Below are 11,663 nucleotides of genomic sequence, written 5' to 3'. Positions count from 1 at the left end.
AAAAAAAAAAAAAAAAAAAAAAAACAAACAAAAAACCCACAATGAGTAAAACTGGGGTTAAAAGGCAGAATAAACTGGGCGGTGGCAGTGGTGGTGTCACATTCCTTTATCCTTGCACTTGGGAGGCAGAGGCAGGATCTCTAGTCCAGCCAGAGCTGCAGAACAAATCTCGGGGGTGGGGGTGGGGGGGGAAGGTTGGGATTGTAGTCTCACTGAGGAGACAGAGCTATGGTTTGAAGGTGTGGAGCAGAGTTGTGTGGACACTGGAGTAACTATGATCTAGGTGATGGGTGATACAAAAGCCTTGAGGACAAGGTGTTTCAGTCAGGGTCAAGGAACAAACAGGCAGCGTGGCTGAAGTCAGGGATAACAATCTAGAAACTGAAGATGAAGATACAGCAGAGTGGTGCCACGGCACACTACAGCACTACCTCTATGTACACAGCCATTACAGGGCTTTGATCCAAGGCTAGGGCAGCTACCAAAAAGCTATCAAGAGCAAAAGCTCAGCCTGACATAGGTACTTGAGGCTAATGTACTGGTTACTCACACCCCTCCTCAGGGAGGCTGTTCATACCTGAATCCAGCCCAGCCTTTCATCTGCATTATACTATCACAGTACCCTTTTACCTACGATCACAATCCAGCTATCAGAAGCTGACCTGCTAATTGAGTCATACCATCCAGACAGGCAAGCCTGAGAATCAGGGCACCAGCTGTCTGGATCACTGGCAGTGCCCAACACATATAGCAGAATCCTGCACACTGGAGGCTCACTGAATTAATGGACATGAAACTTGGCACCTATTTTTCTAGAGCTGAGACCTATTAAAATAGTAAAAGGACAAATTCAGGGGCATTGTGCTCTAATACAAGGAAGGTATCAAGAGATTTCCTGGCCATGAGATCTGGAGAATCTGAAGAATTTTGTTCTGCAGCCCTGGCTGGCCTGCAACTCAGAGAGCTGCCTGCCTCTGCCTCTCAAGTACTAAGATAAAGGCATGTGCCACCATTACTGCTACCACCCAGCTTATTCTGCTTTTTAACCTCCCAGTTTTCCTCATTGTGTTCTTTTTGCTATGATGGGAGCACTAAATTAATAAAAGGAAGCCAATCAGAAGAGGGACGGCCCCTGACCACTACTTCCATCCTCTGTTGCCAAAGTCAGCAGATTTTTATTTTTGAGACAGAGTCTCTCTATGTAGAGGAGGCTGGCCTTGAATGCAGAAGTTCCTGCTCTGAAGGTCATGTTTAGGGTGAAAGACATCAAACAAGTAAGTACCAGACTAGATGTTGATAAAGACACTGCAGAGAAATGTGTCAGTGGTGGCAATGGAGTGATCAGGAGGACATCTGGGAGAAGATGTGATAGGACACTCATCCCACCATCATCTTTCTTGGGCACTCACCATCTTAACTCTCCCCCTTGGTCCTAGGACTCTAATAAAATCATTTACAGGAAAACCTTTCTATAATACTTCAGCTTTATTATGTCAGTACTTTAGTTAAAAGCTGGTTGGGAAGCTAAGCTTGGTGGTACACGCCTTTAATCCTAGCACTAGGGTAGGGGTTGGGGGGGGGTGGAGTTTGAGGCCTGCCTGGTCTCCAAAGCAAGTTCTAGGACATGGCTGTTACCTAGAAAAACATTGTTTTGAACTCCCCCCAACCTCCTAAAAAAGATGAGTGGGATTATCTCACCAGCAGGATACCTGCTTAGTATGGACCTTGGATTGTGTCACGGGATTGATCTCCAGCAGCGCACACATCAGAATAACAAATCAAACTAGCACTGTGCCTCACATACGCAATCCCTAGCACCCTGAGGCGAGGAAGGAAGGCACTCTGGAGTTCAAGGCCAGCATGTTACTCAGAGTACCAAGGCCAGCCAGAGAGCAACACAACCCTGGCCAGAGAACAAAATATTGCCGGGTGTGCACTTGGGAGACTGAAAGTCAGGAATTCAAAACCAGCTTTAAGCACATACTAAATTCAGGGTCAGGCTTAGCCACGTATAACCCTGGCTGTCCTGGAGCTCACTCTGTAGACCAGGCTAGCCTATAGTCTGAAAAGAGATCTGTCTGCCTCTGCCTTCTGAGTGCTGGGATAAAAGGTGTGCACCACCCCCACCCAGCGTCTTTTACATTGTGTGTGCACGTGTTCCTGCAGGCGAGAAGAGGGCACTGGATACTCTCAAACTGAAGCTATAGGTGTTTAGGATCAACGTGATGAAATCTGAAAACTGCTCTTACCCAGAGGCATCTTTCTAGTTCCTAAACATTAGCTCATTCTACAACCATAAATAAAGGCTGAGCAAAACAAACTTTTTATTTTGCTTTGAGATAGGGTTTTTGTGTGTGTGTGTGTGTGTGTGTAGCCCCGTCTGTCCTAGAATCCCTCTGTCGATCAGGCTGGCCTCAAACCCAGAGATCTGCCTGCCTCTGCCTCTCAAGTCTTGGGATCAAAGGCATGTGCCATCACAACCACCTGGTGGCAAAACAGTTTACAGAGCAGTAGTTAAGGCATAACTTTTTAAGAAAAATAGTGAAAATGCTCAGAGCATAAAGAACTAAAAATGGGGGCTGGCGAGATGGCTAGGGGTTAAGGGCTCTAACTGCTCTTCCAAAGGTCCTAAGTTCCAATCCTAGCAACAACATGGTGGCTCACAACCATCCATAATGGGATCTGATGCCCTCTCTCTCTGGGGTGTCTGAAAACAGCTGGTGTACTTACATATATAATAAATAAATCTTAAAAACAAAAACAAAAACAAAAAAAACCCCACTAAACTAAACTAAAAATGAATGACACCCACAGGCAGGAAACAAGAATGTAATTACAGCAAGCACTGGTAGCATGACCATCTCTAATATTTGATCTATCTGCAGGGACTGATGCAGGTAGATCTCAGTGAATTTGAGGCCAGTCTGTCTACGGTAACTTCCAGTTCAGGAAACAGTGTTACACTGTGAGACCTAAACTGACAAGCCATGAAGTTGTTGCCTGGTTAGCATGAAGTTGTTGCCTGAGGTAAATGTTTAGTATGCCTGCCCTCTAAGGCAAACAAATTAAATCCTACACAAATAAACAGATGGAATTGAACTCACCCTAGGACTCCTGCGAAGTGTGTGCACATCTGGGACCTGCAGGGATAGCATCAACTGATCAATCAATAGCTAAGCCCAGTTTTGACATCTCACTCCCAAATTCCTCTCTCAGCCCCTCACCTCTACTGCATGAGCTACGATCTTTTTCAAGACGATGGCCTTTCTGACTGGAGCTGCTGGAGTTGTCTGAAAAAAAAAAAAAAGAAGTAGCATTATCCATGAACTTTATACTAATTCAAAGCCCTCTAAGTTAGTGAAAAAGTAATTGGGGGGGTGTCGCTAAGAAAAGTTTTTCTCAGGGCTGGTGAGATGGCTCAGCGGGGAAGAGCACCGACTTCTCTTCGGAAGGTCATGGTTCAAATCCCAGCAACCACATGGTGGCTCACAACCACCCATAATGAGATCTGATGCCCTCGTCTGGTGCGTCTGAAGACAGCTACAGTGTACTTACATATAATAAATAAATCAATCTTAAAAAAGAAAGCAAGCAAGAAAGAAAAACAAAACAAAATCCACATTGTTTTTAAAAAAAAAGAAAAAAAAAAAAAGAAAAGTTTTTCTCACCTTCTACTCAAGACTTTTCAGGCTCTGAGCCTGGTTCTAAGTTTGTTATTTTGTGTAAGCTCTTGTCCAATGTTGAGCACCAACTGTGGAAGCATTGGGTGGGGGTTCTTTGACCCCCTTTGCTTTGACCCCCAAATAACCGCAGGGCATTTCTTCCTCCCCAACCCCCCTCCTACCTCCTGAGTAAATGACACAGAGGTATTACTAAAAGGCTGTTCACACTATGTTGGGCAGTTCTGGGCTACTCTAACCCTCTCAGGCTGCCTATCTCCCAACCACATGATTTACCTGCATCTGAGTCTTACCCTGACTCACTCTGGTCCATGACTCTGGTCCTCATGACTGCTCTCTCCCCCTTCTCGACCTTATAGTGAAACCACCTGAGCTGGTCAGTGGTGGCGAGTGTCTTTAATCCCAGCACTTGGGAGGCAGAGGCAGGTGTAATTCTGAGTTCAAGGCCAGCCTGGTCTACAGAGTGAGTTCCAGGACAGCCAGGACTATACAGAGAAACCGTGTCTCTGAAAAACCAAAAAAAAAAAAAAAGAAGAAAGAAACCACCTGCTCCCTCCGCACCTCTCCCTCTCCCACTTCTCTCTCCCTGGACTCAATCTTTGAGACTCCTCATCACTGGGCTCTGATGTCCCGCCTTCTCTGTACTCTTCTGCCCAGCCATAGGCTGATCAGCTCTTTATCAGAAGTGATAGAAAACAGTGAGCCCGGAAATGCTAGCTAGCCGGACTACAGATACCTAGGCATAGAAATTAATATCTGAATACGCAGTGCACAAAACCAAACCCCAACACCTAAAGAACTAGGAGCTCACCCTTGGCCAGACTTCAGGGAACGTGTTCGGGAGGTCTGAGCCAGATTTCCGCTTGGACAACTTCGAAGGCTTAGTAAGAGGAGTCCTGAGCCCTGGAAAGGAAAAAACGTTTAATGATGAGCAAAATTTTGCTCGAAGAAAAGACAACAACCAAAGGAACAAGATGCTTGACGAGTTCGGAAAAGCAAAAGTCGTTTTCCAGCTACTCCTCTGGGTCGTCTTCCACCGGGACCCAGGTTTTGTTCCCCAAACAACGCGGCCCCACTGCTCCCGCGCTCACCAGACCGCTGGGCGGCCCCTCCAGATCGTGTTCGCCGCTCCGACATGTCTATGGTCGGGCTCAGCTCCGCCGCGGTCGCCTACTCAGTGTCCCGCCAACCGGGAACTTGCAGCTTCAAACGTTCAAAATGCCCACCACGTTAGCGAGAAAGCGGAAGTGACACTAGCAGGAGGCCGACCCGTTTGTCGTCACAGGTTTTACGTCTAGCGTAAGGCGGAGGCGTGTCCTGGAGGCGCGGTGGCGTCATCAGCGTGCGCCGCACCCGGAAGAGACGTGGCAGCGGAGGGATAATCAGGCCCGATCCGAAGGGAGCGGACCTGCAGCTACCGGAGACGGTGAGCTCAGTCCCCGGCCTTCCGCGCTTTCCACTACAGTACGCACCCGTCGCGACCGGCTCGCGTAGGTTCGCTGACACCCAGAATGTGGTCTGCCAGCTGGGGGCGGGTCAAGAGGGGGTGGGGTCTTGGGGGCGGGGCTGGTGGTATTGGAGTTGGGAGAGATCTGGCTAGGGCCTGGGTCTTGATGGAATGAAGGATCGGTCGTTTGTGGTACGATCTGTACAGGGCACGTGGCTTTACCCTTGCTGAGGCAGTATGCTAGAATTTGGTGTTGGGACTGATGTGGGACGGGACTGGGAGATTAAAAAGAAGAAATGAACTGGGTTGGTGAGAACAAAGTGGCAGCTACCAGAATCTGGCGTCCTGCTAACTGATTTCCCCTCCCTAGGATCGGTCATGGGACTTTGCAAGTGCCCTAAGAGGAAAGTGACGAACCTGTTCTGCTTCGAGCACCGAGTTAACGTCTGCGAGCACTGCCTAGTAGCCAATCACGCCAAGGTGGGACGTTTATAGCAGTGTCTGAAGGGTGGGTAGGCAGACAAGATTGGCTACTTCCAAATTCATGAGGGCCCCTCTGGTAGACTGTAAGCTCCACAAGGGCAAGGCCATGGTGTATGATGCTTTCTGTTATGCTTTCAGTAGCTCCTCAATAAATGGTCATTGACTGAACAAATGAAATGAGTCTGATGAGAGAAACAAGGCAGTTGGGCCTTGGAGTGGTATGCTCATTGTGGAGCCTGGGGCACCAGTTGTGACATCTCTCTCCCACTCCAGTGCATCGTGCAGTCCTACTTGCAGTGGCTACAAGATAGTGACTACAACCCCAATTGCCGCCTGTGCAACACACCCCTGGCCAGTCGGGAGACCACCCGTCTTGTCTGCTATGGTGAGACCTGGGAAGGGGTCAGGGCAGCCCCAGGATCCAGCTTGGAGACTGGTTTGATAGCAAGATACTGAGTCCCTCAAGCTTGGAAGGCAGAGCCTCAGATCCTGGTTCTTTTAGGTACTGCCCTGTTTTATAAGCTGTGTGCTGTGGTTATGAGCAAGATCCACTTTAAAGAACATTACTGACTCGGAGACTTTACCCAGAGGGAGCTATCCACGTTACAGTTAGCCAGGAGTCAGTAGTCACAGCCTAGTAGAAAAGCCTTAGCTTAAGTTTTTCAAGGTGCTGGTCCAAAAGGGGGCAGCTTCACCTGAATTTCTCCATGTGATGTTACCTGTCCACTCATACAGATGTGTACCTTGATCAGTACTTGTGGGTGAGTAGATGGGTAATGAGCGTATATGAGTACATGTCCCATGGGATGCATGATGAAATGAAGTGGGGGATTGAGTGTTAGGGGACATGAGTGTACAGATGTATACATCTTACATGTATGACTAGTGTACATTGAGGGAGTGGCTCTTGAGTTTGCGTGTGTATTTATAAGCACATGTGTATTTGTGCCTCTGGATATCTGCTTGTATCTGTGTCTGGGAAGCTTTCCTAAACGTGTTCTTGTTTGTAGTCTTTTTTGAGACTGGAATTTCATGGGGCCAATCTTGAGATTTTTTTTTTTTTTAAGATTTATTTATTTATTATATGTAAGTACGCTGTTGGTGTCTTCAGACACTCCAGAAGAGAGAGTCAGATCTCATTACGGGTGGTTGTGAGCCACTATGTGGTTGTTGGGATTTGAACTCAGGACCTTCAGAAGAGTGGCCAGTGCTCTTAACCGCTGAGCCATCTCGCTAGCCCCTTGACCTTGAGATCTTAATACTCCTGCCTTCACCTCCCAAGTGCTAGAATTATAGGCACTGCCACCACACCCAGCCTGAAACTATTGTGTAGTCATTAGCCCAAGGAGTATGATGACAGTAGGCCAGAGAAGACTCTTGAAAGGGTAGAAGGCATTACCTTCCCAGTCACACCTTGTCATGGGCTGGCCAAGTTGGTAGACTCTACCTTGATTTGGTTCAATAGCATTAGCAAGAAGCCTTAGGGATCTGGAGTGGGGAGAAAAGGAACAGCCCCAGGCATCCACATATAGGTCCAAAATTCATTCCTGCAGTAAGGGAATGGTATGGGGGTATGGGACTGTTAGGCCAAGGATAAGAGCTCAAAGAATTACCTCTCTCATGTCTGTCCTTTCTTATTTCATGGGTCCTAAGATCTCTTTCACTGGGCCTGTATCAATGAACGTGCTGCCCAGCTACCACGAAACACAGCGCCTGCAGGCTACCAGTGCCCCAGCTGTAACGGCCCCATCTTCCCCTCAGCCAACCTCGCTGGCCCAGTGGCTTCAGCACTGAGAGAAAAGCTAGCCACAGTCAACTGGGCCCGGGCAGGACTGGGCCTCCCTCTGGTGAGAGTCTGTCTCTCTGTCTGACCATCTGTCTGTGCTGGCCTCTCCTGAGGCAGATGGGATGGGTTAGCAGCAGGATAGGCAGACTGCTGACTGAGATTTCTTTCTGCAGATCGATGAGGTGATAAGTCCCGAGCCCGAGCCCCTCAATTCCTCAGACTTCTCTGACTGGTCAAGCTTTAATGGTAAGTGGTGGCCTCAATCTGCTGTCTGAACCTCGTCTCCCTGCTCCACTGAGATCTCACTCTTTCCACAGCCACCACCACCCCTGTGCAAGAGGAGAGAGACAGCACTCCCGCTGCGCCTGCTTTCTATAGCCAGGCTCCCCGCCCTCCTCCTTCCCCAAGCCGTCCTGAGCAGCACACAGTCATACACATGGGTAGTACTGAAGCCCTTACACACGGTGAGCTGGGGGACTTTCCCAGTCAGAGAATAGAAAACAGTGGATGATTTGGGTGGAGTGAGCTCAGGAGCCGCATGTGGGATGGCTCTTCCTCACTTCAAGTTCAGATATTGCATTCCCACAATTCTTAAGGTACTCTGTTAGGTTGGGGAGGGCAGGAGGTCCTTCATTACCACCTCCACCCATGCCATAGGATCAGTTTGTCTGAGCCTGTTAATGTTGGTGTCTCTATCTCTACAGCCCCACGGAAAGTATATGACACACGGGATGATGACCGGACAGCAGGCATTCATGGAGATTGTGATGATGACAAATATCGCCGCCGGCCTGCTCTGGGCTGGCTGGCCCAACTGCTCAGGTACACAGAGACACAAGGGTGGGATGTCAGAAAGGAGAAGCCCCACTATGGATAATCTGATGACAGTGGAACTTGTTCTGGGGCCATAGTGAGGCCCTGGCTTGACAGGCAGCTTTATTGTGTTGTGTACTCCCAGGGACTCTGCCCTTTCCTCCTATAGGAGGTTTGGATTTGGGCTCTGAGGCTCCTTTCTGCTGTGATAACCACCTAATTTTTCTAAGTGTCCCTCGTGTTTAACATATTCAGGCTTCCAGGATGATTTGTGTCCCACTAATTCAAGCTTCATAATAACTCAATATGATGGCGAATACAGGAGTACAGGGTGACCAGTCCCAGTCCACAAAGGTAGTGACTAAGGCTTCTCTCTGTGCCAGGGCAGGGACCCAGGGCCTGACCTGACTTTTCTCTCATTCTTCTTAGGAGCCGGGCTGGGTCCCGGAAGCGGCCACTGACTCTGCTCCAGCGGGCAGGGCTGCTGCTCCTGTTGGGGCTGCTGGGCTTCCTGGCACTCCTCGCCCTTATGTCTCGACTCGGCAGGGCTGCAGCAGACAGTGATCCCAATCTGGACCCGCTCATGAACCCTCATATCCGTGTAGGTCCTTCCTGAGCCTGCTCGTGTTTGGGCCAGCTTAGGACCTGGAGTCCTAGGGAGAGAAGGTGGGAAGGCTTGAGGGCTTTTCTCTACTCCTCTCCCTCAGTCCTGAGACACTAAGATCCCCTGGGGCCAAGTCAGTTGGAGGCTGAGGCTTCAAGGCCGGGTGTGTAGCGCTTTTGATCAAATTGGTCTTCACCTGCTTGCCTCTGGGTCTCCATCCTTCTACTTCAACCCTCAAAGGACCAGACAGGTGCAAATAAACAACAGATTTTATTAAAACATCTGAAGCAGCTTTTTCCATCTCCCTTCTTAGTCCTGTCCCCAATGCCCAGGCCTCAGTGTCTCTCCTCTCGGTAATTGATGGCCAGAAACTCCAGGGACAGGCGGTTGAAGAACATGGCTCCATTGATGACTGGATAGAGGAGAGAGCCCATCAGCTCAACATTTTTGTCCCCTCCTTGACATGTCTCAGGGTTTCAAAACTTCCCCTCCTTGTAGTACACCTCCCCACTCACTCAGGATGGTCAAAGCAAAGCATCTAAGAAACTTGTCACCAGTCATCTCTGCGTAGAGTGACCCCATGGCAGCCCAGCCGATGCTGATCACCTGGGAGAACTGGGAGACCAATCCAATGGGAGAGTGGCCCCCCGACATAACAAACATTCCCATCAAACCCTTGATTTTCCCCAGCCAGCCCTTGAGCCCCACCCCAGACCTACTATTAATACAACCGTGTAACGGAAGCTCATGCGGTCGTAGTGATGGATGACACAGAAATTGTGAACATCACTGGCAAAGACACCCATGTGTATGAAGAAGAGTATGAGTGCAGCTACAGTGAGCATCAGCCCTGGAGGGAAGCATAACACAGCTATGCGGTCCCGCCACCGCATCCTGGTCACAACCTGCTCTCAAGTCAGACCCAGCAACTGGAACAAGTGGTCACTGTCCAGAGCCAGCAAGATCCTTCCATGCTAGGGTGTTCTGTCAGAAACAGCAGTGTATTCCACAGTGAGGAAGGCGTCGGAGAGGGCAAGGTTCTAGAACGTAGCCTGATTCCAACAAGTAGAATGTGTCTGGGTATTGAGGATGTTCCATTGTGGAGGGATGGGCAAAGTGTGCTGGGTGGCAGGAGCTTGTAGTTTAAGGAAGGGACAGCAGCCCACACCATCCAATCCTCTGTACTTTGTGGGCAGCTCAGTATCCCCTCAGGGGACATTGTAGAGGGAACAGGTCCCGGGCTCAGAAAGGTAGAGGGGCATGTCCCAGCCCACAAGCAAGGTTTAGGCAGACAGTTATGGCCTAGATGAATAGACGAAGGCTTTTCCAAGCAAGGGAGGCTTTGGCCACATGCTAAGCTCTAGTTGGACTAGAGTTACCACAAACTTCAATGAGCAGAAACAGGAAATTAAATTTCCCTTTTCTTTAGATAGTATTCTGGGATGACTACAGACTAATTCCCCCAACCCCAGCAAATCTGCCTTCCCTCTCTCAGTTCTGGCCACCAGATTTCATAGGAAATCAGAAACAGCAAAATGTAGTCTTCCCTCTGGTTGGGTAGTCAGCCTTGTCTAAGTTCTGTGGTGTTTGGTGCTTCTTGTCACCTGGGTTCTGTGCCTTTTCTTCCTTGTCTCTCTGCAGGGCTGGTTCTTATACTCCCAAGGCCCATGTATTTTTATAGCATGAAAGATAAATAGGGCTGGGTGGTGGTGGCGCACTTGGGAGGCAGAGGCAGGTGGATTTTTCTTGAGTTCAAGGCCAGCATGGTCTACAGAGTGAGTTACAGGTCAGCCAGGCCTATACAGAGAAACCCTGTCTCGAAAAACCAAAAAAAAAAAAAAAAAAAAAAAAAAAAAAAAAAAAAAAAAAAAAAAAAAGAAAGAAAGAAAGAAAATAGGGTTTTAAAGATTATCACATTTAATTAGTACTAATTAACCAAGGGTTGGTTTTGTTTGAGACAAGGTCTCACTAGGCAGCCCTGGTTACCCTAGAACTCATTTTTGTAGACCAGGCTGGCCTTGAACTCACAGAGGTTTGCCTGCTTGGATCAAAGGATTGTGCCACCATGCCCAGCCTCATTTTAGTGGGGTTGAAGTAAAGTGTTCGAATTACCACAATGCATATGTGATGGTCAAAGGACATCTTTCAGGAATCCACTCTTGACTGCTAAGCCATCTCTCCAGCCCTTTTGTTGTTTATTCAGCTTTTGGGGGAGTTTTTATGTAGCCCAGGCTGCTTCAAACTTATAAGGACGACATTGACCTCATCCTGATCATCTGCCCCACAATGTTCTAGGTAGGTGCACATTGGATCCCCCAGGGTGTTACAGAACAATGTGAGCTTGGGAATTGAACCTGGGTCATCAGGAAGAGCGGCTTTTAACTGTGAAACCATCTCTCTAGCTCAAATTCACTTTCTTAAAGCTACATGGGCTGAAATCCTCATATGTACAGTTTCTAAGTAGCCCACTGAAGTCAAGAAATGTTTTGGTCCAAGACCAAGTGAATAAATGCTTTAGATTTTATGAGCCATTTAGTCTGACAAAAGCAGCCATAAATTATAGGTTAAGAAGTGGGCTGTGGGCATGGTAGTATAGACCTTTAGTCCCAGCACTCAGGAGGCAGAGGCAGCCAGATCTCTTAGTTTGAGGCCTACAATAGTCTGGTCTATAATAGTGAGTTTCAGGTCACTAAAAAGTTACACAGTGAGACCCAGTCTCAAAGAGAAAGAAACAGAGAGAAAAGAAAGATAGAAAAGGGTTTGAGTTGGAAAGATGACTTGTGATGAAGGATGTGTACTGCTCTTGCACTTTGGTCCCCAGCATCATGATGGGCAGCTCACACAACTAGC

At 48.4% G+C, this 11,663-nt stretch overlaps 3 protein-coding genes across 8 annotated transcripts in view; 1 reads left to right on the top strand and 2 right to left on the bottom strand.

Moving 5' to 3' along the window:
* The window catches only part of Cdca5 (cell division cycle associated 5), a 16,032-nt gene extending 11,064 nt beyond the window's left edge, over positions 1-4,968 (bottom strand). The window contains 4 exon segments of the mRNA XM_031389396.1: positions 3,105-3,140; positions 3,225-3,290; positions 4,492-4,583; positions 4,772-4,968. Of these exon segments, the coding sequence (XP_031245256.1) occupies positions 3,105-3,140; positions 3,225-3,290; positions 4,492-4,583; positions 4,772-4,817 (240 nt within the window). The 5' untranslated portion in view covers positions 4,818-4,968.
* Positions 4,969-4,995: 27 nt separating this feature from the next.
* Zfpl1 (zinc finger protein like 1) lies at positions 4,996-9,094 on the top strand. Of its 4 annotated transcripts, none has more exons than XM_031389400.1 (8): positions 4,996-5,106; positions 5,498-5,607; positions 5,884-5,995; positions 7,264-7,457; positions 7,570-7,642; positions 7,714-7,860; positions 8,101-8,218; positions 8,639-9,094. In XM_031389400.1, exons 2-8 carry the CDS (start codon positions 5,506-5,508, stop codon positions 8,823-8,825), a joined length of 933 nt encoding a protein of 310 aa, XP_031245260.1. In that variant the 5' UTR covers positions 4,996-5,106; positions 5,498-5,505; the 3' UTR covers positions 8,826-9,094. The 4 variants fall into 4 exon arrangements, with proteins under 4 accessions (XP_031245260.1, XP_031245258.1, XP_031245259.1 ...); XM_031389398.1 differs by having other exon boundaries at positions 4,996-5,174; XM_031389399.1 differs by having other exon boundaries at positions 5,007-5,170.
* Tmem262 (transmembrane protein 262) lies at positions 8,291-10,563 on the bottom strand. Of its 3 annotated transcripts, none has more exons than XM_031389403.1 (3): positions 9,533-10,563; positions 9,329-9,428; positions 8,291-8,862 (listed from the first exon to the last, which is right to left on the bottom strand). In XM_031389403.1, the coding sequence occupies exons 1-3, from the start codon at positions 9,704-9,706 to the stop codon at positions 8,801-8,803; spliced, it is 336 nt and encodes a 111-aa protein (XP_031245263.1). In that variant the 5' UTR covers positions 9,707-10,563; the 3' UTR covers positions 8,291-8,800. The 3 variants fall into 3 exon arrangements, with proteins under 3 accessions (XP_031245263.1, XP_031245262.1, XP_031245265.1); XM_031389402.1 differs by lacking the exon at positions 8,291-8,862 and adding an exon at positions 9,067-9,225; XM_031389405.1 differs by lacking the exon at positions 8,291-8,862 and adding an exon at positions 9,123-9,225 and having other exon boundaries at positions 9,361-9,428; positions 9,533-9,830.
* Between the last annotated feature and the right edge of the window lie 1,100 nt (positions 10,564-11,663).

Source organism: Mastomys coucha, unplaced genomic scaffold, assembly GCF_008632895.1.
Source record: "Mastomys coucha isolate ucsf_1 unplaced genomic scaffold, UCSF_Mcou_1 pScaffold21, whole genome shotgun sequence".
Taxonomy (NCBI): Eukaryota; Metazoa; Chordata; class Mammalia; order Rodentia; family Muridae; genus Mastomys; species Mastomys coucha.
Note: the sequence above shows the minus strand (reverse complement) of the source record. Positions and strands in the feature narration are given on the sequence as shown.